Below are 25,242 nucleotides of genomic sequence, written 5' to 3' on the forward strand. Positions count from 1 at the left end.
AGACAGGCAGATATCGTCAAGACCGCGGTGCCCCAGCCTTCTTGATCAAGGTGTGTGGAAGCGCGAACGACACTTCGCCAGGATCGTCAGAGGATACCTGTCGATCATACCCGCAGACAAGCTTGTGTTCCGGCCAGTCTCTAATCAACATCCAACAGGAAAAGAAATCCAGAGATATTTAGCTTATTGCGCAGAGGAGTAAAGGGGCGCTTACTTCTTCTGACACTCGGCACCACAGTACGGAATCACCTTACACGACGCACACTTATTCTTCCCAACATTCATACATCCTCTTCTCCCACATTCATTTTTCAATCGACATGCCGTCTCGATATTGTCGAAAGTCACATAATTGCGATGATTTGTGCGTGCTTCTTCCAGTTCTTCCTTGGATGAGGGAGGGTGCCACGTTTGTGAGATGAGGTGCCCGTTGCGAACGTAGGCTGCCTCTAGAAGGGCACGGAAGATCCGTGGTCGGGGGAGATGGGGACGCATGATAGCTGCGAGGTCTGTATCGTTCTGAATAGAGTGGAGAAGGAGGTCCAGAATAAATTCCATGTGGTCTGTCCATGAAAGGATGGGAAATTTGATCAGACACGAGCAATAATGGCTCGATCAGTTATTCGGGAAAAAAGTGATCCACCATGAAGCATACCACATATATGGTCTACCGCATTCAGCCCAGACATTTCTCGTCGAGCAAAGAGTTTGGGCAATATCTCGTCCAGAGTCCCGAGAAAGTCTGCCTGGAGCAGAGGGATAACTCGAGCCACTGGCAAAAATTCTCGACCATCCGTTCCTTCTGAACTTTTAACCGATGCAACGGTTGCGCCCATTAGATATAATATGGCCTGTGAACATAAACCGTCGCCGACACTCTTCCCGCCTATGTCGTATACGTCGAGCTTGGATGCCCCAAGACGCCACGTTCTGAACACTCCGCGCCACAGTTCTTCAGACTCGAGTAGCTTCGAATGACATTCCTGATGTAGCGCGAGCTTATGGGAATTGGTGTACTCTCGAATTCGACGAAGGACAAGTACACAGCTCTCGCAGTAGTCCAGCTCGAGCCAATCGAGGAACCACGCGAATTTAGAGAGGATGTTTTCGAAGGATCCATCGGCGCCTCCGATGATACGGTCTAGCATGTTGGCCGGCGCTGGGGTTGTCTCCCGATATGATGCTGCCTTTGGTGAATCTGGTATCAAGAGGACACAGAAAGCTTCGTGGGTGATCATGCATTCGGTCATGATCTCGTCCGAGCAGGCCAGCAGGTTGCGGGTGATTAGACGCATAGTGTGGTCGCACTCGTCAAATATTCTGGACAGAGTATGAGTTGGAGTACAAACGTTGTTAGATCAATTTACCTATAGAACGAGACCTCCTCTCTGCAAAGCACGGTGACCATGGTTGAAAACGCCATTCTTCCGGTTATGGAATCGTAGTCTTCTGTGTCGACAGGCTGGGCCTTTTCAGCATCAGATATCTGCGGAGATGCTCGTTACGATTTCTAATAAAAGAGTAGGAGTATAAAGAGATCGAACCGCTTTGGCCATACGGGTCCAGTTCTTCTCCAATGATTGAACTAGTAGACGATATCCCTGGTCGCGTTTAGGCGCGTTTTCGGTATCTGTCATAGCGCAGAGGGCATTGCAGAGAATTCCAATAGATCGCGGAGGACTTTTGATCGCTGAGGTTAGCAACATTCCCGAATCTTTTCAATTAGTCCTGTATGATTCAAAGTTGCTGACCTGGTTGTGAGTTTCCTCGTCGAATTCGGTATAGGTGCCCGAGGATTCATCACTGGGAGGAGCACTCTCTACCACCTGGTTACATAAAAGTTCCGCTATTCCCTCTGCGAATACACGCCTGTACCGAGAATTCAGGTTCATTGGAGCCTCCGTAGCTTCAGTCAGAGCACGCATGGCTGGGAACATTGCCTGGCAAACATGTCCGCAATCTAGCATCAGTGAACTAACTCAATAAGGATATATGTTCCTTTCTTTAAAATAAGGCATACCTTCCGTGTATCTCCCCATTTATTGTGCCCGTTGCTTCCTCGAGGTACTATGCGGAAGACGTCGAGCACTCTGAATGGCTTCTCAGCAATATAACGATGCCACAAAGACACATCTTCCGGTTTACAAGAACTAGGATCCATTTTGGTATATGGCCTCGGTGAAGAGCGTTAAGTCTAGTCAAGTTCGATGTGAAGCGACGTGGGCACCAGCAAGGAGCAAGTTCGAGTTCAAGAAGTTAGCGCCGGCCGCCACACCAGGTACCGCTGTGTGTAGTTTACGTGCAAGTTTGGCACGTGGCCCCCGTTAGAACTGAGCGATACATAAGCAGAGCCAGAGAGCAAAGTACAGAATATTAATGCCAGTTTCCCTCGAGGCTTGCTTGAGTTGCCTTTCAGTTTGAGTTGGCTAGATTGTGAGTTTCGGCGTGTGGCGCTCCGCCGCCACAGGTTGTCGGCCCATTTTTTGGCCGCGGATGACGTTCTCCCGGTTACAGGAGCTGAGCGCGGAAGCTGTGCAAGCATCTCCTCCACCATCCTCCATCATCTCGTGCTGTACTTATATCGCAAAACGTCGCATTTCCTTGGTTTCTTATCCACCGTCTAATATTTCCCATAGGTATGTGTTTGCTCGATCCAAATCACCCAGACGGATCCGGAGCCAGAGGCTCATAGTATCTGTACGGTGATGCTCTGCATTTAGGAGCAGAAGTTGCTCGACCATTGTAGGTCAGACGAGCATTGTTCAGTGTCTATCGGACGTAGTAGCCAGGTGAGCTGGTACATATAATGGAGAGCGTTACACTTACGCTGCATCCGGAATACAGATAACGTATCTCCACCGACCTCAAGACCTCATCACATTCTCCTCCCTGCGATCTCGGTTTTTTCAGAATGTTCAAGTCAGCCGCTACCAAAATTGCGCATAACTCTACTATTCCATCGCTAGCAATTGCGGGAAACAAGGATCTTCGTCCATTGCAGGATCTCATCACAGCCGAGAAATCCATTGTACAGTCATTAGTGAAGCTCAGCACCGACTTTACGAAGGCTTCAGAGGCGTTGAAGCACTGGGCAGTCGGCGAAGGGGATGATCTAGGGGTGAGTTTGTACCCCATGTCTTCAGGTTTGATACGTGGTCGGCGGGATGGGGCTCTTGGTTCTCGGAAAGGCCATATCAATGCGGATACCCATCAGTGCAGATATTAGGCGTCGAGATCCGACGTAAAGGAGTCCATATGCATCACGAAGCGGAGGGCTTATCCTGCGGTATTGAGATGGCTACATATTTGAGGAGCATACCACGCGTTGACCTCAAAGGACTTTCAAGGAGCACGATGGAGCTTGTGGGCGTACCCTCCTTTCGTAGACTGGCTACTGATTTGTGAACCCTCAGGATACACTCACCGCCTCCACTACCATGCTTCTCTTTTTCGCCTCCGCCATCTCGAAATTCGCATCTCACGAGCAAACAATCCGTGACCACATGAAGGCTATTCGGTCAGGCGAAGAGAGTCTTGATCAACTCAAGCACCGCCGGAAGAACGTTGCTTCGAAAGCTGATTCCGCTGAGAAGAAACTCAACAAGATGAGTCCGGAGCACAAGAACACACCGATGCAGACAGAGCTTCTGAACAAACTGAGAGACGAGATGAGGATGTTAGACTCGGACATCATGACAGACGAGGCGAAATTAGGAGATATGAAGAGGACGAATGCGAAGGCGTGGATGACGTTGAAGTTCGCAGGCTTGCAGGAGTGGTGCGAGAAGGGCGTCGTATGTATATCATCACGCCGTATTTTCCACTTCATCTGACGACTCGTAGATCATCGGCGAAAGTGGCAAAGCTGTGATCAACGAGATCCCACAGGACGTTACGGAACCCGGGACTGCTCGACCATACTACAATAGCTATCAGCAGACTGCCGACGTTGTAGCAGAGACACAACAGGCCCTTTCAGGGGTCGTCTTCCACGGAGAGCCTGGCAGCGAGCGCTCTGGCAGCAAATCTTACGACTCTCCGTCTCTTCCACGCCTCGATACGGGCTCAGGGTACGGTAGCATCAACGAGTTCGGCGCCATGCCGGAGCCCAATGTTCAACGCTCCCATTCCTACAACCCATCGTCGCCCGCGTTCTCTGGTATGTCTCTCGACCAAGGACACGAATCCGGTTTCCGTTCACCGACTGCTGGCGGCCAGTTCGCATCTTTCCCCTCCCGCGCGCCACACGGGCGATCTGGTAGCCTACTCGCATCACCTCGCATGGGCCCCGAACCGACCAGCAGCAGCTTCTCCACTTCCGTCGCTGACGCTCTCGGCTCTGAATTCCTCGGCCAGCAGTCAAGCACGACTTCCGACTCTACTCCCACCGGTCCTCCCGATGGGATGCCTCGCATGAGCTACGATTCTCAAGAACCGGTACCGAGATATGAGTCGTACATCCCGAATGAACCATACAATCAACAACACTCGCCCGAGAACCAGAACTTCGCTCCGCCTTCTGGGCCGCCACCAGGCGCTGCCGCACCATCGTTGCCGCAGTACCGAGCTGCTGAATACGGGAACGAGTGGGACGATAACGAGGGTGGATTGGCGTACATGGCCCCGGGATCCTCTCCTGATGATAGGAAACTTGGCACGCGTGGGGACACCGCGACTCCTCGAAGGCTAAGCGTGATGAACGGTTATGCTGGCGATCCGTGTAAGGTCTTTTGATACCACTCTTCCGATGTTGTGCTTATCCTTGTTTTTTTGTAGCTGGCCCACCACAACAAGCACATGATGAGCCACCTAGGGCTGTGACACCTCCTACGCCTCCCCCTCCTTCGACGATGGGCCACACGGACGAGAGTGCTTTAAATGCCGCGGCTGCTAGAGAAGTCTCGCGAGAGTTAGATTCTCTATCTTTCAGTCCTCCTTCCGCCCGTGGTTCGCGCAACTTCTCCAACCCTCCGGAACCCATCCCGACGATTCCCCGCGTCCCAGATAGCCCTCAACACATTGCCTCTCCTTTCACTCGGGCCCGTGACCGTGACCCCGCATCGCCAACGCAGACGATGAGCCCGCCTCTTCGCAGTCCAGTCGAACGCACCTCTGACGTACCACAAATTCCGTCTCCTCGTCAATCGGTCGCCTCTCCACTCAGCTCTCCGACTCTATCTAGTGCCCTTCCCCAACCTCCCGCCGTCTCTCTTCCTCCTCCTTCCTCCTTCGCTGGTTCTGTGGGTACAGGGGTTTCCGGCAACACGCCATACCGCACGCCACCCGAATACATGAGCTCACCCATCGGCACAAGCGCGCCATCGCCGATCGCCTCGTTCTCGAACCTGTCGAAGTCCTCTCTGAATATGAGTACACCATCGTCTCCATCTGCAGGCGCGGGCATACGCACGATCTCTGCGGCTGCGTTCAGGAGACCACAGAACAGGATGCCCTCGGATGGGAATCTTCAGTTGAGTTCCAGAATGGCAGCCGCGACGGGTGCAGGAGTCGCAGACACGACTCCACTCAGCGTGAACAAGAAAAGGGGATTGCCTTCCACTCCGAAGATGGGAGCCTCGGCTCTTAGTGGTGGGCACGGAGGAGGGTCGAGTATTTCGCTGAATAGGGATTCGACGCCTTTGCCCTCGATGAGGAAGAATCCGGATAGTCCGCCGGCGCTGGCAGATGAAGACTTTGATTATATCTCTGCGTATGTCAATAACGAAGACAATGCGGCGGCGGGCGCGGCGCATGGGTCTGACTCTGCCGCGGGCGCGGGAGGGAGAGGGTATGAAGGGGGACGGTTTGCGACTAACTTGGATGATGGCGCTGGGTTGAGGTGAGGAGAATGTGCTTGAACGTCGAAGTCGGCCAACAGAATTCCCTAGCATGGCCGTAGTCAAATATACCTTGTTCTGAATAATCTCTTCCCACGGATTGTTATTTTTGGTCTTTTCGTTTCCGGTTTGGTTTCTGTTGCCTCCCACTCGCATTACTAGTTCTCCTTTCACTTCGTCCATCCGTTTGCAGTTCACTCGGCCTTGTAGTTCCATTTAGCTAACGTCGCCCACGTCTCGTGTGTTTTGTCTTTAAGTATAGTACCATGTATCTCTGTTGTCATCAACGGCCATGTCTGTTTGATATAATGGTCTGAAATCCACTCAAAAATAGTCAGAGTGGTTGGCGTGTGGCACCAACGCGAAAGAGTGTGGCGACAAGCAGACGATGGTCGTGGCGTCTATTTGTACCTGTTTGACTACACCTCTCGTTTCTAACAAAGACAAACAACCGCTTTCGTGTCTTGAACCAATCTGGAACTGTGACTCGCCGACCGACTACGGTGCTACTCTCCGACGCCACTTCTCAGTCCAATCGTATCGATGATAAGCTTAACTATGATATAACCATCTCCTCGGCCGCAGCTTTGCATAGTGACTCTGGTCCTCAGGCTCTTTGGCTTCTGTCTGCCAGTGGCCGCCAACTGCCAATATGGCGGCGTCCAGTCGTCTTCTTCGCGCGGCTCAGCGACTGCGTACATGTCGAACCATCTCGAGACTTGCTTTCATTGCGGCTTCAACCTTGAGTCTAATTGTCTTCTTCTGCCCACTCTGCTCAAATCGTTTATTAAAGATCTCAAGCCTCACTTCCCTCGTTGCTTCGAGCTTGCCTTGCTCAACCCTCCCCCTTCTGAGACCTCACTAGTCTTATGCGGCACGGATGTCACCAGATCCGAGCGATGTATTCCCTGTCGCTTACGCTTGCTTACTACGCGAGCGGAGATACGGTCTACATTATGCGTAGCTAGCCAAACGCCGAACATCGAGCGTCAAAAAGCACTCGGGTCCGAGAAATATTCGTCAAGGCGTCTGAAGAAGCTGTACAGAATCTTTGACGTCTTCGACTCTTCGGTAGTAGCGTGACTGTTTACGGTTTTGCTATACTTACACGATAAGTAAGCGTGTCGTTTCGGTAGATGTTTTGACGAGATTCGGTCAGCTTTGTGCGCCTGACGCGTAATCCAAACATGGACCGTGAGGACACAGGCCTTTCGACATCGTAAGTTCAAGTATCGCACAGCCCCTAGAGACACTACATTCTGATATAAAAGGTTGATCATCCTGCGTAGATCTCATCACCGACATACAGTCGAACCGAACATCTCCAATCCTCTTGCTACTAATCCTTTGAATGTCCACCATAAGCAACGGCGTGCCTGGTCCAAGGGAACACTACCCTATATACCAGCAGGAGGTTGGTACGGTGCTGTCCGCGGTGCGTTCCCCTTAAGCTCATCTCGCATTTGAGAACGCAGTTGACTGACGCCGTTAAATGCCGTGTAGGATAGTTCTCTACCCTTGTTATTTCAGCCACTCAAAATTCGCAACATTCAGTTCAAGAATCGGATCTTTGTGGTACGTTCACAGGCCCAAGTTGTCGCATTAGTTTATGACGACTCATAATTCGAGCCGTCTTGTATTTTCACATACAGTCTCCCATGGCTCAGTGGAGCTCTGATAATGGACACGCCACCGACTGGCATCTTGTTCACTATGGCGTACGTTTCTCCTCGTCTGCGTAGGCTGAGTCACAGACTCTGATCGACCGTCGTCTAACATGCAGGGCCTTGCCACTCGTGGAGTAGGCGCAATATGCATAGAAGCTACGGCAGTACTTCCGGAGGGCCGTGGATCCGCTCCGGATGCGGTAATTAGACTCCTTCGTCTGGTATACATCCTACCTAACATGATCATAAACAGGGCATCTGGACCGACTCACATATAGAACCTCTCAAAAGAATCGTCGATTTCGCTCATGCACATGGGACTGTCATCGGTGTGCAATTAGTGCACTCAGGAAGGAAAGGGTCTGGGTACAGTCCGTGGGTGTATAAGACGGCTGTAAGACCACAGCGACCTGTGAACTATACTGCTGGAGCCGATGATGGAGGTTGGCCTGATGATGGTAAATTTCAAACATCTTTGCGCATGCCTTCACTTGAAATAAACGAGAGGGTTCATCACCTGTTCAACCAATAACCTGATCACTTCACTCGTATCTAGTATGGGCACCAAGCGCGATCCAGTTCTCCAAGGGTTATCCATGCCCGAAGGAAATGGATGAAGAACGGATGAAGTACGTCGAGGAAGCGTTTGTAGCTGCTACCAAGCGCTGTGAAGCAGCCGGATGTCAGTAGTTTCTCTCTTATTCGTGTGGCTGTGTGGCTCATACTTCACTCCCAATTCGCTTTTCCAGTCGACTTTGTCGAACTACACGGAGCTCATGGCTATCTGCTGCACGAATTCTGCTCACCACTATCCAATCTCAGAGAAGATGAATATGGCGGTACACTCGAGAACCGCTTGCGATACCCTCTTCAAATCGTTGAACGCTGCCGCGAAGTTTGGCCGTCCACAAAGCCTCTGTTCTATCGACTGAGCGCCACGGACTGGTCTGAAGGACACGAGAAAGACGAGCAAGGCAGTTGGAAGCAGTGGGGTATCGAACAGAGCATCATTTTGTCTGGCGAGCTGAAGAAGCGAGGAGTAGACTTGATTGATGTCTCGACCGGAGGTCTTTGGTCGAAACAAAAGATCCCCGTCGCTCCGGGGTATCAGGTCGGTCGTCGCATCCAGGATATTCGGAACGAACGAGGCACTTCTGATATCGAGTTTGTTGCAGGTGCAGTTCGCGGAGGCCATCAAGAAAGCTCATCCCGATGTTATCGTCGGTGCTGTCGGTCTCATAGACACGCCGCAATATGCGGAGCAGGTCCTCGAGTCTCATCAAGCGGACGTTATTTTCCTGGGACGGCCGTTTCTTAGGAATCCACATTGGGCCATTCAGGCGGCGGAAGATCTGGGTGTGGCCGTGAAGCCGGCAAATCAGTACGAGAGGGGGTGGCCGACGATACGCGCTCCGATGATTTCTGTTGACCATCATGATTGTTTGAAAAGGTAGAGGATATCGTCCGGTCGCTGTTTATCACCTATCTTGTGCACTCGATTGTCCATAGAGCTCGATCACCACTCGTATGTTGAATCGCACCTAATACAAATGTCTTTGTAGAACAAATGGCGACTTGAACCCCGTCTTTGTTTGCCTAAGCATCTGCCCAGATCTCCTTCGACGTCTGCACGAGCAAGGAGAGCTTCTTCGCCATGTCCGTCGGGGAGACATTGCATCCAATCGCACTCGAAGCAAAACCGCACTGCGGAGAGATGCAAATCCTGAAAGACGTACCCATCGTCCATCAGTTCCAGATTCTTTGGGCATATGGATGGGTGGGATGCCACAGTATGAGTCTGGGAAGCGCAGGTGGACTTACTGCTGAAGAGCGTCTTCGAACGAGCGAGGTTCTGTTCCGCTAGCGATAATAGATGCGGCTTCGTGAACACGGGCTTTGAGGTCCTCCTTATCCTCGAGCTAAATAGTTAGCAAGAAAACGAAAATGAGTTCAGGCACGTATGCATAATGCGAATCCAGGAAGCATCGGCGAGTCTAGGGTATGTCCTAACCTCAGGATACTTCGTCGTGATGAGGCCAAGGATGACGACCTTGCCTTTGGGCAGATGTCTCAGAGGTTCGAACGTTCCCGATTTGCCATCGTCATACTCGAGCTAAACTCAAAGACGGCAGTCAGGGTAGACCATCCAATGAGAAGAATGGAAATGGCGCACATAATAGCAATCCAAAGGAAGCTCGTTGAATAATCTGATGGCGATTATTTCGTACCCACCCTCACTGACATATTTTCTCTCCTAAGAGCGTGCGATACGATAACATCAGCTCTACACAGTTCGCTCGGGACACCATACAACATAATCGTGCAAGGAAGGATGACGGACGATGTAGTGTCAAACTTAAAAGATCACTCACTCTGAAGTTTCCCCGACAAAGATGCATCCCGATGTTCATATCCTGTGGTCTGTCCTTCAGGATGTTTTGGTACGTTTGAAAGTAGGTGTTCAGGACGTTTTCGGGATTGACGCCGCGGGCTTTCATGCCGCTGAGGACAGACTCGGCGCAGAAGTAGGGAAGCAATGGATCGTCAAATTGGATGTTTCCTTGAGTATGAGAATACAGACAGGACGGGATGCAACTATTAGTCACACTGTAGCTCTTGGATATAGAGCTGAAGTAGAGGGACGACTTACGACAACCAAGCGAGTAGAGTTCTTGAATTTCTTCCCGGTACGCAACCGTGATATCGGCGAAGTATTCTTCTACGAAATATAGACCGATAAATTGAGTTCCCGTCGGGTCATGTCATTATTGTACGAGAACGGGAACAGACTGCTACTGACCGTCATTGGCGTATACGTCCTTGGGGTAGGAATATTCTCCATGGCGAAGATGAAAGAACTCAGGAGCGCACATCGTGATTTTGATGTTCTTATGGGTCTACGAGTGCCAGTGATAAATCAAACACACACCACATCCAAGAGTCATGGTCAGCATGATCAGCTTTGGCTCAGCAGTGGTTACAATGATCAGAAGAATGTATTTCTCACGCACTTCTGGACTGGTAATAGTCTTCAGATATTCGAATTGATCTTTATAAAACGACTTCGTCCTGCGCAGCTTTCCCTAGTGATGCACGACTCAATAAAGAGTCGTCGAGCACACGAACCAGGGCGTACTTCGCAGAACAGTGACGGAAATCCGGCAGCACCAGACGCCGTAACCCTGTCCTTGATTGCTTGGTTCACTGGCACATAGGGCTATATAGGAATCCGCCGGCGGCGGCGTAGGCGAAGAAGTCAGCTTTCGCTTTTTGCTCTCCGTCAGTTATCAAATATGTATGGTGGCAGGCACTTACCATGAACCAGTCGAGAGGTGCTAGACGGTTATAACAAGGAAAAGCATGGCCAGCATTCGTCAATTGAAGCAAAGTTTTCAAGAGAGACAGCGTAAAGGCAAGGCATAAGTACGTACCTTGCGGGTGAAATTTCATTCCCTCGAGCGTGTCAAATACGCCATCGAAGAAAAGAAACTGGAACGGTGCGGTAAGTAATTTCAATTAGCCGCTACTTCGAGAGTGGCATCCAAGTTCAACTGACCCTCCTAAATTCACCGTCCGTGATCCCCCTAATCCCAACCTCCCGCTGCATCTCCACAATCTCCGCGATCGCCTGATCTTCCTCAGCGATCAGCTCTGCCTTGTCGACTTTTCCTTCGTGTAGCTGTCGGCGTTTCTGGAGTAGAGATGGGGGGCGGAGGAGAGAGCCTATGTGATCGGCGCGGAAAGGGGGGTTGATGTGGGTTGGAGGCATTTTAAGTCCGTCGAGTGTGTCAAGTTGGAGAGCTTGAAGAGAAGATGCGAGAAAATAGCGTTAAGAAAGCCTGTGTAAGAACGATGGCCGATGAGGCGAGGAAGCTGTAGAGAACGCCGGGTATATTTCGAGGGGGGTCACTCACGGAGCGCTTTATATGAACTACAGGACCCGCTACCCAGAAAATCAACTTGGAGATGTGGACGCGATATGGAATTACAAGTTGTACTTCCGTGCTTCGAGCCAGTGCCAGGGTGGGGTCACGGTGGACTTCGAAACTCCTGATCGGTGTCATATCGATTATCTCCATAAACTCCGAGCCTTGAACGGGCTTTCCGAGTCTTTCCGAGACGGTGTTATTCGGGTTGTGGGACACGAGCGAGCTTGATTGGATGGGTCTTTGCACATCACTGAGATTGCGATGATAGTAGAGATACTTCTGGACCTGGTATAGGCAGGGTGTGGCGAATATTTATTCGGAAACAATCAGTTCGTTAGCATGAACATAGGATGCTTTTCTTTCAGGTACTATATCAGTGTGGGCTACGCTCCGTCACGGTTTCTCGCAATGCCAGAGCTACTTGATCAGGTGAGGCAACTTACATACCACTTGAATCCACATCTGGCCTTACTGTACAACCAAGCTCTGTCTAGATCATCTCACCGCGCGGCTGACACAGTACTCGAATGCTGAAAGAAGTAGTGGCGAACCTCAAACAGCTTTCAGTTGAGCGTCAACGGCGTTTCTCCACCGTTTCCCTGACCAAGCAACGAACCGTATACGGTGGCCCTACAAAGTATCGTTTCAAGTTCGCCCATGCCAGGTTATTCGAAGCTTCTCTTCCAGAAAGTAGTCAGCAATAGTACCATGACACTACTGACATACGGAACATGGAATATGGATAGCTGTTACTGGAAGGGTTTGAGCCTCCTCCGAGCCGGCAGGTGATCAAAGCGACTTGGGCATTTGAAAGTTCTGTCGACATGGAGGTCGAAGGTGACAAACGGAGAGGTTGAAGAGACTTCTATGCGCTAGAGTCAGAAACAGAAAAACAGTACCCTGACAGCGTTGCTCTTCTTTCCTCTCAGTGCTCGTCTCTCTTCTTCTGAGCAGCGCGTTCATGCTTCGTGCGACCCAGATATTATGCTTCGTGGATGTTACACACTATGCAGTGAAAAGTCCAAGATACGCACGAAAGAATTAGGCATCGCATGTCGAGCAACAGACTCGTAACCTATGTGTCCAAAAATACGGAAAGAATCGGCGAAATGTTACAGAGACTTGATTCCGGGATCTCGAAACCTGTCTTGGGCATCCCTAAACTGACCACAGTCATTAAAGGTCATGGTAATAGGTCAAAGGTAACGGATAGCGTTTCAAGTCTCCGATGAAAGTCGTGCCCGCCCCCGCCACTCAGATTATACCTTAGGCCTCAGCGTCAGCCCTGATCTCCATGACCCCGTCTCATGAGCATACCTGGACCAAAAATTGCCCCTCTATCTCCACAAATCGCTCAGACCCTGGCGCTGACCCGCCCCCGTAGCAGGATCGTACGTCATAGACGGTTTCGAGGGTCCTATAGCGAGACGAGAAAAGAGTTTGTATTGACCTTCAGAGCGAACTTGGAGCGAAAAGTACACATGGTAACAATCATGTCGCGTGAAGACCGTCTGGGCATCACTACACGAGGAAAGTCTATCGACAGAGCCATGCAGGCCGTTAACATATTCAGTATGTCGATAGCTCGAAGTCGACGAGCTTGTGAAGATTAGGATGGCCATTGCCGTGGTGCACACGTACAGCCTCGTCGACAAGGTACGCGAGACGGTCCAGACGATCGTGCAGCCGAGCAAAGCTGGGATTATTGCTTTCTATCAAGATGAAGGCGACCGCCATGGGAGATAAACTCGATAAAAATCCCGTGAACCTGATGGCCCTTGACGGGCAAGCCATGCCGAGTGTGAAATCATTTAACGAGCAAAGTTCATCGTCCGCTGCATCGAGGAGAACTGAGACAGATACGAGCACAAGGGTGGAGGAAGCTAGGCTGAAGAAGGACTGAGGAGGACGGCGGCGGCGGCGGCGGAGGGCCCGGCGCGCCTTCCTGCGGACGGAGCCAAAGCGCGGGATGTCGATACTGAAATTATGGAAACGACGATCGGTCGTTGAAGCACCTCGAAACCGTCTCTTCCTTCTCTCCACCACCTTCTCCTCCTCCTCCCTCTCCTCCCCTCCTCCTCCGTCCCGGTTTAAAAGCATTTAGTCCCTCATTATCACCCTCATTTTCTCTCTCGTTATCCCCACAGTCTCTACTGAACGATGGCTCCCCCCGCCATCACCCTCGTCGCTACCGTCCTCGCGACCACCTCTCTCGTCGCGGGCCATGCCAGTCCGTCTCCATTCTTCACTTTTTACTTTAATTTACTTTGTTTTGTTGACGTGTGATACGGTCTGGTACAGGCATCTGGCACAACAGTGCATTCGGTTTCAACGAAAGCACGGCCCCGAACCGTCTCCTCGACCCTCTCATGGCCATGAATTTCGATGAATGGTGGTTCGTGAGTACCATTTCATCTTCTTCCTATACTCCGTATCATTCCGCTCACATTTGGTGTTGTACCATAGCACGGTCACCTCGACAAACCTCCCAACGATGGCGACTTTATGGAACTTCCAGCCGGTGGAACCGTCCACTCTGAAATCGCATGCGACAAGGGATACACATCCTGGTACAACTCCTCTGACGGAGGCGACATTCGTTCGACTGACCAGCCAGACTATCCCTGCCCTGGGTACGTCTTTCATCTCACCCACATTCAAAGCGTCACAAGAGACTAACATTCGCTTGGGTTCATACTCTTCCAGTCAAGACCTCTCCGAGTTCCACACAACAGGCATCGACGACCTCGGTGGCTGCGCCCTCGCCATCGCCTACGAATCCGACGCGACCGCCGTCAAGCCCGAAGATTTCGCCATTTTCAGCGTGAACCAGACCTGTGTGTGGACGCTGCATACCGATTTCCAGGTTCCGGCTGCGATGCCAGCTTGCCCGGAGGGAGGATGTACTTGTGCTTGGTTTTGGATCCATACGGTGCGTGCTGCTATGGGGACGGAGTGCTTTCCTTGTGTTGTTATATGGGGCTGACTGGAATGGTATGTGTGTAGCCCGATTCGGGTGCGGAGCAAAGTACGTTCCGATCGTTCTACGTCGACACCCTATTCGAGTAACTAACCTTCCGTTTGCGGTTCCAGTGTACATGACCGGTACGCCAACACTTCCATTTACTTCCGCCAAGTCCGGAGTCCAGCATACCTAACGATTCTTCGAACCATCATTAGGCTTCAAATGTCAAGTCACAGGCGCGTCGTCCACCACGCCCATTGCGACTCCTCAACTCGCCCGTCGGTACGTTCGTTTTCGTTCGTGCCAAACCGTAGAACTTTGTCCTGATTGTTCCTTCTCATCTGGTGTTGCTCACTCAATCAATCAATGAACGATCAGTTGCGGTGCGGACCCCTCGCTCGGCCGTGCGGAGGCTACGCCCAGTAACTGCACGTATGGTGCTAAGCAGGTTCGTCTACCCCAGTACCAGTCTCATAATTTAGAATGCGCATGCTTATGCTCTTTTTCGTATAGCCTTTCTACTGGTACCAAAATGAGGGCAATACCGTACGTTTGTCTACCTTTCCTCTCTCAATTCACTTTATCCATGCCCCCGGCCTGACCTATCAAACCTCGTATCAAAACAGTTCTTCGAAGACACCTACCACCCTCCTCTGTACACCGACCTCTACAACTTCCTCGACGGTGCTCAGGATGATATCTTCGAAGGCGCGGCGACGACCACCGGCTCGTTCTCCACTGCTTCTGTTTCCTCTACGGACTCGGCATCGTACAGCGCTACGGACTCGGCATCGTACAGTGCTACGGATTCAGGATCGTACAGTGCCACCGACTCGTACAGCGCCACCGACTCATCGTCCTACTACTCCTCCACCGCGGACTCGTCATCGTACTACACTCCGTCCGACACCTCGACCTACGTCGCTCCTTCGTCCACATACACCCCTCCCGCCTCTTCTTCCCCAGCCTACACTCCCCCCGCCGACACCTCTTCCTCCGAAATAGCGTCTTCCTCCCCGGCGTACACTCCCCCTGCCTCCTCCTCCCCAGCCTACACATACACGCCTCCCGCAGACACCTCGTCGGCCGCCGCCTCCACCACCGACGCCCCCTCCGCCGCCCCAACTTCCTCCTCCCCAGCCTACACTCCCCCCTCCCGTCCCTCCTCCGGCGTCTCCAAGCGCTGGAACCCCTCCGCGCAACCCACATCTCCCGCTATGGCACGTTACCTGCATAGCCGTAGTAGACATGCAAGGATGAGCGGTGGGGATACGTGGGGCAGCTGGGGGAGTAGGAGGGGGTTCTCGGAGAGTGAGGAGGAGGAGGTGGAGGTTTAGGTTTAGGTGGGTTAGGTTGATCCGCTCGCCGGTGCTGTTGATATACCCTTCTTTCGTTCACCGCCTGTTTGTTGTATGGCTTGGTGGTTTTCCCGTCCGGTTTGCTTCGTTGCTATTTCGTTTCTGGGATGTGATCGATCGCTGTTGTTCGTTGTGCGTTCATAGTGTAGGCCAGGCGCGTTCCCTTTTCTCTTTCTACCTTGAATCCTACGTTTTAGTTTTTGCGTCGGTTCGCCGCATCTTTATTCGCTCTTCGTCTTTCGCACCTGTCTTTGCTCTTTGCTCTTTCTACCTTCCAGATGCTCTATATTGCGTGTCGCACTACTCCGCCCGGTCGGAGCCCGGTGCCAGTACTTACGCGGAAGTACGATAACTAACAGACATACTTACATCTATTCCAGACATAAGTAAACATACACATTACATACCCCACTCTCTTGTTACGGGTTACATACGGTTCGTTTTGCAAGGTGTGAGATGGGAGAGGCGAGATGTGGGACGCTTGATGCGTCTTGATTTCAGCATGTCGTAGTGTTCCGATCGTGCATGTCTCAGTCCCAGCCAGGTTGCAACTATTGTAAGCTTTATTTGCGACGTGGAAGGATCTGAGGATTACTATTAACCTGAGAGCGGTGTGTGGCCCGCGGACATGAGTGCGCCACCCATTGAGGAGATGTGCTATTTTTAGCCTGACCATTGACGGTGAACATCCACGTGCTTTCGACGTGTCGCGTCTCTGTTCAATTTGCTCTTTTCTTTCACAAGTTACCTTGCTTCAAGGTCCTTCGCACCCCCGTAACCTGCAAATCCGTTGCCAAAAATAAACAAGTACAAACAAATAATGTGGCGCGGCGCCACATTACGTGGTGTTCGCGGTGCCTTTGCACGAAGTACTTTTTACTACTCGATTCGCAGCAAATTCACAGTTTCGACTCCGCAAGCAAAGCGTATTTACGCATCGTACAATGCTTTGTCTCTAAGTTGAGCGATTGGAAAACTACACACGCTGGACACAGTGGTATGAACCTCTCTCAGGAACGAAGTGTCGAAGCAGCACAAAAGCAGTACGTCGCAGAAATGGGCATGAGACCTCCTGTCGGAAGAGAAATGGACACATGATGAGAGAGAAACGAGCGAGATATAGTACAATCGGTGTCAAAGGCAGCAGCTGTTATTGAAGTTGAAAGACAGCTCTTGACGATGGAACGCACGGGCGACGAGAGACTTATGTCAATTTGGGTCCTGGACACAATAAAAAATCGAGTAAAATAATGAGAAGATCAAGTGGCGTGAGGAGAAGTTTGTCGAAGATTGTTTACGGACAGATAATAAGTAGTAAGTAGGTCGGCGGCACTTTCTAGAAAACAGTCTCGTCTATTCAGTCTGACAGCTTTGGCAGACGAATGGCAGGCCTGCCCTGGCGTGAGGAGAAGTTTGTCGAAGATTGTTTACGGACAGATAATAAGTAGTAAGTAGGTCGGCGGCACTTTCTAGAAAACAGTCTCGTCTATTCAGTCTGACAGCTTTGGCAGACGAATGGCAGGCCTGCCCCGCCCAGCAGTCACAGTCGAGGCAGTTGTTACAGATGAAATACAGGGTTCGGCAATGAAACGCAACGACGAAAGACGGTAAGATGGACATTGATGAGATTTCCCATAAAGAGTGAAGGAGGGAAGTCTGGTTGCCCGGAGTGACACCAAGGAAAACCGTGCTATTTCGAGTGAGTGGAGGAGAAACTCAAGGAGCCCCGAGAGCAAACAAGGCTGTCACTGTTGATGGTAAGGTAACAGCCTGAGGGCACTCTCGTCTGTGAGAGAAATGGCCTCCCGGGCACGGCGGTAGAGAACATTCATATGGGCCCCGAGTTGTGGAATGCCGCGATGATATTGTAAGACCTGTGGGCCTCCCGTCCAGAAGTGGCGTCGGCCCGCTACTGAGATATAGTACAGTCCGGGTCAAAGGAGGCAGCTGGTCTTGAAGAAAGAGAAGTCTTGACGGTGGAACGCGTGGGCGACGAGACTTATGTCAATTTGTCCGGGACACGATGAAAAATCGAGTGAATTGGCGAGAAGATCAGGTAGCGCGAGGAGAAAGTTGTCGGAAAGGAGGAAAGTCAGGTTGACCGGAGTGACACCAAGAAAGACCGTGCTATTTCAAACGAGTGGAGGACGACCTCAAGTAGCCCCGAGAGAGAGAGAAAAGCTGTCGATGGTAAGGGAACAAGGCATTCTCGCCTGTGGGAGAAATGGCCTCCCGGCGGGCACGGCGATAGAGAACGTTAATATGGGCCCCGAGTTGTTGAATGTTGCGATGACAAAAAGACATGTGGGCTCTCGTCCAAAAGTGTCGTCGGCCCGCTACGGACCCTCCCCAGCAAGGTTGCTGCTGCCGCAGGTAGCGCTCCCCCAGTTCATCTGCAGAGCTCAAAGTCGTATATACACCCATTGGCCTTGTCGTCGGTTACGCTGATTCTTGCTCTTGGAATATCTGACCTAGCCGGTGACCTATGTTAATAAACGACACCCACCACCAGCCTCGAGCGCTCTCACCGGCGCTACTAAAACCTTAACTTGAAAACTATGCTCCCCTCGCTCTCGGGTCTTATGTACCTCCCCTTAGGATCCCTCAGTCTCGTCTCTATTCTCATCTAGCCTCATCTTCTGAAATCCCCTCGAGCCCGGAGACCCGTCCGCACGAGTTCTCTCCGTCTTCTGTGCTCTCGAGACGCCTTACTTATACCCAGAGTCCACACGACCATGACGAACGTGCGACGTATTATACGTGCTATGATAGGTCCTTCGCTGGTCCGCTAGCGTTCCAACACTCGTCTCTAGGAAAAAATGCCGACGAACGAGCGCGTAGCCCATGCGTCGTGACTTCGTCCCCGGCGCAAAGCTGGACCCTGGTCATGGTGTCCTCGCGGGTCTTGAGCCAAGTCGAGTCTTGACAGGTAGTATGCGCCCATATGTGCACAAAGCGCGGTCGGCACTGGGTATCATTTATAATTCTCCGAGGCCTATGGCATTTGTTGAGAGGGCCCGGGATGTTATACACATGGCGCAACGACGTCGAGGGAATCGTGGCCTGGAATGATGATTCAAAATGAAAAATTAGGGGAGGGAACGGGATAAGTATATATATCGTATAAAGCTTGGTGGTCCAGGGGGTTATTTTCTGAAGCAGCCAGTGCTGTATCAAGATCAAGATCGTCCTTGCTCTTCCAGGCGATCCCGATCCATTGATTCAGAGGCCACTGAAGACGATGTTGTCTTTCCAGAGGCTTGCATTCCTCCTGGCCACTGCGATCAGCCTTGGGAGCACGGCATGGGCGACACCCCTCGCCTCGAGCTCACAAGCGTCGCTAGTGTCATCGCGCTCGGAACCGGACCCCTCGTTTGCTGTGTCCGTAGAGCTGGGAGGAGTGACTTATGTGAATAAAGTGTGTGTTCTTCTTTGCTCTGTCGAGCTGTTCAGCTTGCTCGCGTGGAGTTTGGTAGTGACTGACCAGTACTGTCCATAGGGACTGGTGGCGTTCGGGCTCATCCCGTCTGATTTTGTCGATTCTACCGGTTAGTTTTCCCCTGCCTCCGTCCATGCTTTCGGCTCCAGCAACCTAACTGTGTTCACATGTCTTTTCTGGATGAGCAGGAGACACGATGGGGGGCTTCGGAAGCGCTATTGCCCTTCAGGCTTTCTCTAAATCATCCAGTGGCGACAGATCAGACTCGGAATCGTTCACGGGAACGCTCGTTGTTCAGCCTGATCGTGGTTTCAATGTGTACGTATTTCGCCCTACTTCCCCACCCTTCCCCAACTTAACCTACTCACCAACTGACCCACTCACCTTCTCGCAGCGACGGAACTATAAACTACCAAGCCCGGCAACACACCCTCGCCTTCACCCTCACTCCCTACTACGACCCCGCCGACCTCTCGTTCTCAGACGCCCAGTCCACCCTGCAACTCACTTACCTCAAAACTCTGCTGTATACTGAACGAGAGGATAAGAATACGACGGGGCTGGATGCGTTGGGGGTGAGGCCTGCTGGGAGTGGCGAGACCGGGGGAGAGGGAGAGGATCCGGTGTTGCCGATTGCGAGTGAGGTGGACGATAGGCTGAGCTTGGATTGTGAGGGGTTGGTTTCGGAGCGGGATGGGACGTGAGTTCGCTCCTTTGTCCATTTCATTGCGCATATTATTTTAGTTGATATGGCTCCCATATTTCCGAAACGTCACCGTCATGCTAACCGGCATCCTCACCTTCGTACCCACCTTCACCTCTACTTCCACCTCTTATCCCAACAGATTCTGGATGTCCGACGAATACGGCCCCTACATCTACAAATTCTCCTCCTCCGGCTCGCTCATCAAAGCCATCCAACCTTCGGCCGCAATTTTACCCCTGGACAAAAAGGGGAATGTGAATTTTACGTCGGCGGTGGACCCGAAGACGGGGAGGGCCGTGAATCAGGGTGTGTTCCTCTTCTTTCTCAAGCTTCAATTTTGTACTACTTGGGCCACACCTTCATTCGTGCCACTCAGCCCCTATTCTTCATCCTCGCTATTTAGCATTTCTTTCGCCATCGTGAGCACCCATTGGATAAAGGAAGCTGACTTCTCCATATTGTCTATTTGCCTGCCCGTAGGCTTTGAAGGCCTCACGACCGACTCCTCGCACAACACACTCTACGCCCTCCTCCAATCCGCTACGATCCAAGACGGAGGCGACGACGACATGACGTCAAGATACACACGACTCGTCGCATTCGACGTGTCCTCCTCCTCCACCGCCTCTTCTTTCACCGCCGCAAACGTCACATCTTCCAGAAGCGAGACGGCGACAGGGACGGTGACGGGCGAATGGGTCGTCCCGCTGCCGACGTCGAAGAAGGGCAAGACGCGGGCGGCGAGCGAGCTGCATTATGTGAGCGAGGGGGTGTTTTTTGTGCTTTCGAGGGATGGGAAGGGACATGGGGATGATGACGACGATGCGTCTTATAAGTGCGTGAGGCATTTTACAACCCATCCAATCTGTGGCCGACTGACACTTGCACGCACCACGTATCCATTCTGACCGATCTCTGACGGTTTTGGGGTTTGGTTTACGCTGGTAGGCAGGCGGACCTGATCTCTCTGGCTAACGCCACCGACATCCATGGCTCTAAATTCGACGATCCGGCCAACCCGATCGCGGACGATGGAAAGTTGGATAAGAGCATTGTACCGGCGACGTATGTGAGCTTCGTGGATTATCTGGACGACGTGCAGTTGGCTAGGTTTGGGCTCCATAACGGTACGTTCCATTTTTCTTAGCACTTTTCTTTATGTTTGTCCGACAAGGTGGTGTGCTGACGCGGTTGGTCGACATCTGATGTGTTTGCATCTCCAGGCGATCCATCGGATCAAACGCTCATCAATGCGAAATGGGAGTCGCTCGCGTTGGCTTCATGTCAGGACGAGGCCTTCCCAGATGATTATTTCTTATTTACCGTTGTATGTACCCCTTCCCTTGCCCATCTTTCTGCTTCTCCCTCCTCCCGCTACCTTTCCTCTCTTTCCTTCATTCGACCTTCCACCCAAACCTCACCTCCCCGCATACTACTTGTTACTCTTAATATCATACTGATGCTTCTCTGACATATGCTCCACAGTCCGACAACGACTTCATAACGACGAACGGGACCTCGCTCGGCCAGCCGTACGACGCTGGGCTGGACAACGATAATCAGTTTTTGGTGTTCAGGGTTACGTTACCTGGGGCGGCGCTGGGGGATTTACCAGCGATCTGAGGGTTGGCGGGGTGTAAGCTCGTGAATTGTAGACTGTACATTTGCTGCGCATAGTCTGAAGTATATTCAGCTCCTTGTCACTAGGTTCGCATTCTGATCGTGGGCGAGTTGATTCAGTCATGTCGGGAAGGCGCTGAGGTGAAAAACGTTTATGGATGGCTCTCCCTCTACTAGCACACATGTTCAGATCTACCGTGCGCATTGAATTATTCTCGACTTCGAGCTCCACAGCGCATACGCTTGCTTACGAGTCAAAAGTCCATGTGGGAGGGGCACGCGAACGTTTACCTTTGAATGGGACCTCTTCACCTCGTCAGGTTCACTGCCGCGGCACCTTCCCGACCTCACCTGTGGGACTGACGACCTCAAAACAAAACAATGTCTGTACGAACAATCATGGAACTGCCCCATCCAGGCTCGAACTGGAGACCTTCCGATGTGGCAACACATTGTGTAATAACAGTCGGACGCTTTGACCAACTTAGCCATGGGGCAGACATTTTTCCTTCCTTCTGTTTTACCGAATATAGAATCCGGCAAGTACCGAGAATTTCAAGGAGCTGAAAATCTCTCTCGTTCTCCCGCATGCTACAGAGCGCATAACATTACACCGCATTTTCGTAGCACAGTTCCCATACACAATATCACAATCTCATAAGAGACTGCCTCGTGAAAATGCACCATGGGCGAGATACAAAAAGGTGGAAAATAATATACTTCTCGGTCTCTGCCGATTCGATATTCATCGAATACCGAGGATACGGCGAAGATGCGGCCAAGCGTTCAGTCACGACAAGATGAAGAGCTCCGAGGTGCCACGATCCGGTGAGGAAGAAATCGTTCAAAGGTGTGTCAGTATTCGCTGCTCATATAACCTCCGACTCCTTCTCTCGAGTCCAAGGGTGACTCAGGCGGGAGGGGCGCTGACTCTTCTCCCTCACATCAAATTTTTTGAACGTCATGATATGTGGCCTGCGACCTTCGTGGCAATTAATTATTCGTACAGTCATGCAAGGTATTCATCTGGTAAATAAGTGCCACCGCCGCCCAGTCTGCCATGAGAGCTATCGTACACCGTCGTGCGTCTCTGCTATACACGCTCGACCATCCTCCCGGTCCAAGAAAACTATGATACAGAGCCTCCCTCCAGGCCTAGCAGTCATCACAATCGTATCACACCCCGCAACTTCGACCGCCATAACACAAGAGCCCTCTGTCTCTCAAACAACATACCTGAACCCTCTCGCGAAATCATGTTCTTCCACAACATTCATGACCTCGCCCTTTGGCGGCCGCCCACCTTCAACCCTGTCCCTCCTTGCGTTCTCGAGCCTGTAGTACAGCGACATGCCCATAGCAATAAAGATGCCGAGGGCATTGAAGGCGATGTTAAGTGAGATTCCTTTGATATAACGTGGTTCTTCGGAGTCCGGGAAGGAGAACGAGGCAAGAATGGAGAGACATTGGCCTGATGAACGAACGGTGTCAGTACGGAGAGTAGTATCGTGGTTATAGGGGAGTAAAGTGCTCGGGAAGGAGAAAACAGCGACATACCGACTGAGTTGAGCATCCCAAGGGAAACCGCACGCTGGCTCTGGCTTCCGGTGTTGTTTGACTGCCAGCTCATGATCCTGTTCGGGGGAGAACCGAGATATTAGCTCGATCCGGCACTGTTCTGAACAAGCGGGGAAAAGAACGTACAATGGAATATTGTTGTATCCCCCAATGACGATACAGATGCACGCAAAGTACCGCACACGATTATCCGTCAGCTCAAGGAGCAAGATAAGCCATCCAACAATTGAGATGACGAAGACGCCAGCAACGAAGGGTCCTCTTGACTTTGCGCGGTCGGAGAAGTAGGAGATGAGGTACATGGTGACAAATGCGACGGCGTATGGTGGGACGGTGAACAGTTGAGCAGCGGCATCAGTGTGTCCGAGTCTATGAATAACACAACGCATTAGCATTCAAGCAGGTAGGCTATTTTTAGGGAAGAAGAGCGGGGGAAATAGCGTAGAGATACACACCCTTTGATAATTGTTGGCAAGAAACCTGTGACGCTCCCCAACGTCAAGTTCATCGCGCTATACATGATGGACACGACATAGGTCTTCCAGTCCGTCAATGCCCGCTTAACACCATTCCAATCGATACCAGTATGGCCCTCTCCAAGCGAATCGGCATTGAGGCGCGTGTGGACCACTGTCCGTTCGTCTTCGGTTATGTAGTTGGACTTATCGGGCCGCGAAGGAAGGAAGAAAAAGATGCAGATGGCGAGGATGATTGAGGGGCAGCCTTCGATCAAGAAGAGGATGCGCCAGTTAGCGATGGAGGATTTGATCTGGGAGGTCCCATAGGCGATCAAGCCACCGAATCTGCAAATCATATCAGTGTCAGTATGTCTTCCAAAGCCTTCACTGCGGGAAGAGTACATACGCTCCGGAGAGCACACCAGCTCCGATGAAGAGAGCAAGTCGCTTGGAAATTTCGTCCTTCTTGTACCACAGCGAGTAATGGAAAGTGACAGCCTGACCGAAGAGTGCTTCACCGATTCCGACGAACAGGCGACATGTGATGACAGCTCCAAAACTTTGGGCACCGGCCATACCAGTCGCGGCAATGGACCAGATGAGAGCTCCGAGGGCGATAGAGTAGGAGGGGAGGATAGCTTTGGCGAGGAGAGTGCCCGGAATAGAGAGGGAGATGCTGTATCATGACGGAGGACATGGTCAGTAAATGATGGAATTGCGATATAATGAATGAAGCATGACGGGCGGATAAGAAATTGGACGCATGGCAGGCAGCGGGCGACGACCATTCGATTCGCAGAAAATGTCGTGCAACAATTTCGGGTCCTTTACGTGACGCAGAAATCGCTGGGGCAGGTATAAATCGACACGGAGGTTACTCACTAAGTGACATAGAATACTGCATGAACGCACAAATAGAATGAGCATCCTACTCTATGGAAGTACACCAGCAAAATCTGAAACTCACTGCAGAGCACGACGGAGTACTTCGTGTCGCTGCTATCCAATAGCCCGGCGTAAAGTCCCTGCAACTTCGCGTTTCCCAAATTACCTCGGTCCAAATAAGCGCTCAGATAGAGGAGCGCCGTAAGAGGGAGAATGACACGGTCGAGCTTGAAGAGGATCCGACGTTCCTCCTTCGCCGTAGCCCTGACGTGCTGCAAGCCAGTCTCGGATGCCGCATACCCCGTGGATGCCTTCTCTGGGTCTGCAGTCGTCGTAGATGTCGTTTCAAAGCGAACATCGGTCATCTTTTCTTCCTCTAGGACGTTTGGGGCGGACATGACGGGCAACTTTTGGGAAGGGGGGAGCGGCGGCGGAGGAAGGGGGTGGAGGTGGATGGAGGACAGAAAGTCAAAAGCTCAAAATAGGCAGACTAGCAAGTCTTTATACCTCTCTGCTAGCGAGCTATCGGGATTGCGCGCTATATGAGATGAGGCATGATGCGGCGTCCAGGGACGGCGCAGAGGAAATGATCATTCCTCTATGTGGAACTTCCGGTGCGGTGGTGGGGTGGATGTGGTCCCGTGGGGTCGGGATATTACAGCACGCGTATTGGGCCGCAGTATACGAATAAACTCTGGTGGAATGCAAATTCAAAGCAGCACTCTATCCAATCCGCGCAAGAGGATTGACCGTCCGGACTTTCAGCGAGCTCACTGTGGGGCGGAGTCTCGTCCGCTGTC

General features: G+C 51.7%; 7 protein-coding genes and 1 non-coding gene across 8 annotated transcripts; 4 read left to right on the forward strand and 4 right to left on the reverse strand.

Moving 5' to 3' along the window:
* Window positions 1–16: 16 nt before the first annotated feature.
* Window positions 17–2,161, reverse strand: STEHIDRAFT_113062 (uncharacterized protein; the record flags this gene model as incomplete). Its single annotated transcript, XM_007306884.1, has 6 exons — window positions 17–140; window positions 215–563; window positions 656–1,320; window positions 1,368–1,486; window positions 1,752–1,940; window positions 2,021–2,161. The coding sequence occupies 6 exons, from the start codon at window positions 2,159–2,161 to the stop codon at window positions 17–19; spliced, it is 1,587 nt and encodes a 528-aa protein (XP_007306946.1).
* A 411-nt stretch (window positions 2,162–2,572) lies between these two features.
* STEHIDRAFT_170277 (uncharacterized protein) lies at window positions 2,573–6,161 on the forward strand. The gene is made up of 6 exons (XM_007306885.1): window positions 2,573–2,636; window positions 2,721–2,789; window positions 2,845–3,118; window positions 3,414–3,794; window positions 3,844–4,720; window positions 4,777–6,161. Exons 3-6 carry the CDS (start codon window positions 2,912–2,914, stop codon window positions 5,841–5,843), a joined length of 2,532 nt encoding a protein of 843 aa, XP_007306947.1. The 5' UTR covers window positions 2,573–2,636; window positions 2,721–2,789; window positions 2,845–2,911; the 3' UTR covers window positions 5,844–6,161.
* A 1,027-nt stretch (window positions 6,162–7,188) lies between these two features.
* On the forward strand, window positions 7,189–8,958 carry STEHIDRAFT_159417 (NADH:flavin oxidoreductase/NADH oxidase; the record flags this gene model as incomplete). Its single annotated transcript, XM_007306886.1, has 8 exons — window positions 7,189–7,272; window positions 7,341–7,412; window positions 7,490–7,555; window positions 7,621–7,704; window positions 7,758–7,962; window positions 8,061–8,186; window positions 8,254–8,615; window positions 8,680–8,958. The coding sequence occupies 8 exons, from the start codon at window positions 7,189–7,191 to the stop codon at window positions 8,956–8,958; spliced, it is 1,278 nt and encodes a 425-aa protein (XP_007306948.1).
* Window positions 8,959–9,094: 136 nt separating this feature from the next.
* STEHIDRAFT_170278 (UROD/MetE-like protein) lies at window positions 9,095–11,507 on the reverse strand. Its single transcript, XM_007306887.1, has 13 exons — window positions 11,419–11,507; window positions 11,061–11,343; window positions 10,936–10,993; window positions 10,820–10,839; window positions 10,641–10,721; window positions 10,516–10,587; window positions 10,305–10,401; window positions 10,155–10,223; window positions 9,877–10,064; window positions 9,678–9,758; window positions 9,516–9,617; window positions 9,326–9,423; window positions 9,095–9,227 (listed from the first exon to the last, which is right to left on the reverse strand). Exons 2-13 carry the CDS (start codon window positions 11,271–11,273, stop codon window positions 9,101–9,103), a joined length of 1,206 nt encoding a protein of 401 aa, XP_007306949.1. The 5' UTR covers window positions 11,274–11,343; window positions 11,419–11,507; the 3' UTR covers window positions 9,095–9,100.
* A 1,971-nt stretch (window positions 11,508–13,478) lies between these two features.
* On the forward strand, window positions 13,479–16,313 carry STEHIDRAFT_123399 (uncharacterized protein). Its single transcript, XM_007306888.1, has 10 exons — window positions 13,479–13,663; window positions 13,735–13,832; window positions 13,900–14,066; window positions 14,140–14,365; window positions 14,440–14,461; window positions 14,527–14,538; window positions 14,614–14,680; window positions 14,777–14,846; window positions 14,912–14,944; window positions 15,025–16,313. Exons 1-10 carry the CDS (start codon window positions 13,594–13,596, stop codon window positions 15,733–15,735), a joined length of 1,476 nt encoding a protein of 491 aa, XP_007306950.1. The 5' UTR covers window positions 13,479–13,593; the 3' UTR covers window positions 15,736–16,313.
* A 2,584-nt stretch (window positions 16,314–18,897) lies between these two features.
* On the forward strand, window positions 18,898–21,524 carry STEHIDRAFT_148606 (uncharacterized protein; the record flags this gene model as incomplete). Its single annotated transcript, XM_007306889.1, has 9 exons — window positions 18,898–19,174; window positions 19,256–19,304; window positions 19,384–19,513; window positions 19,590–19,895; window positions 20,041–20,207; window positions 20,382–20,736; window positions 20,850–21,028; window positions 21,125–21,228; window positions 21,387–21,524. Exons 1-9 carry the CDS (start codon window positions 18,998–19,000, stop codon window positions 21,522–21,524), a joined length of 1,605 nt encoding a protein of 534 aa, XP_007306951.1. The 5' UTR covers window positions 18,898–18,997.
* A 402-nt stretch (window positions 21,525–21,926) lies between these two features.
* On the reverse strand, window positions 21,927–22,019 carry STEHIDRAFT_t216. Its single transcript has one exon. It is a non-coding gene; the product is annotated as a tRNA-Asn (tRNA).
* Window positions 22,020–22,744: 725 nt separating this feature from the next.
* On the reverse strand, window positions 22,745–24,807 carry STEHIDRAFT_62133 (MFS general substrate transporter; the record flags this gene model as incomplete). The annotated part of the gene is made up of 7 exons (XM_007306718.1): window positions 22,745–22,992; window positions 23,079–23,155; window positions 23,226–23,468; window positions 23,555–23,902; window positions 23,964–24,233; window positions 24,440–24,455; window positions 24,525–24,807. 7 exons carry the CDS (start codon window positions 24,805–24,807, stop codon window positions 22,745–22,747), a joined length of 1,485 nt encoding a protein of 494 aa, XP_007306780.1.
* Window positions 24,808–25,242: the final 435 nt, after the last annotated feature.

The sequence above is a fragment of the Stereum hirsutum genome (genome assembly GCF_000264905.1).
Source record: "Stereum hirsutum FP-91666 SS1 unplaced genomic scaffold STEHIscaffold_12, whole genome shotgun sequence".
NCBI classification, from domain to species: Eukaryota; Fungi; Basidiomycota; class Agaricomycetes; order Russulales; family Stereaceae; genus Stereum; species Stereum hirsutum.

What these genes read in the sequence shown, in the direction of transcription:
- STEHIDRAFT_123399 (XM_007306888.1), top strand. Translation starts at nt 13,594, where the DNA reads ATGGCTCCCCCCGCCATCACCCTCGTCGCTACCGTCCTCGCGACCACC. An exon ending in TCTCGTCGCGGGCCATGCCA is followed by an intron (nt 13,664 to 13,734) that starts GTCCGTCTCCAT and finishes GGTCTGGTACAG; the next exon opens with GCATCTGGCACAACAGTGCA. An exon ending in CTTGGTTTTGGATCCATACG is followed by an intron (nt 14,366 to 14,439) that starts GTGCGTGCTGCT and finishes GTATGTGTGTAG; the next exon opens with CCCGATTCGGGTGCGGAGCA.
- STEHIDRAFT_170277 (XM_007306885.1), top strand. Translation starts at nt 2,912, where the DNA reads ATGTTCAAGTCAGCCGCTACCAAAATTGCGCATAACTCTACTATTCCA. An exon ending in AGTGGTGCGAGAAGGGCGTC is followed by an intron (nt 3,795 to 3,843) that starts GTATGTATATCA and finishes GACGACTCGTAG; the next exon opens with ATCATCGGCGAAAGTGGCAA. An exon ending in CGGTTATGCTGGCGATCCGT is followed by an intron (nt 4,721 to 4,776) that starts GTAAGGTCTTTT and finishes GTTTTTTTGTAG; the next exon opens with CTGGCCCACCACAACAAGCA.
- STEHIDRAFT_170278 (XM_007306887.1), bottom strand. Translation starts at nt 11,273, where the DNA reads ATGCCTCCAACCCACATCAACCCCCCTTTCCGCGCCGATCACATAGGC. An exon ending in CGGACGGTGAATTTAGGAGG is followed by an intron (nt 10,994 to 11,060) that starts GTCAGTTGAACT and finishes GCACCGTTCCAG; the next exon opens with TTTCTTTTCTTCGATGGCGT. An exon ending in ACTCTACTCGCTTGGTTGTC is followed by an intron (nt 10,065 to 10,154) that starts GTAAGTCGTCCC and finishes CTCATACTCAAG; the next exon opens with GAAACATCCAATTTGACGAT.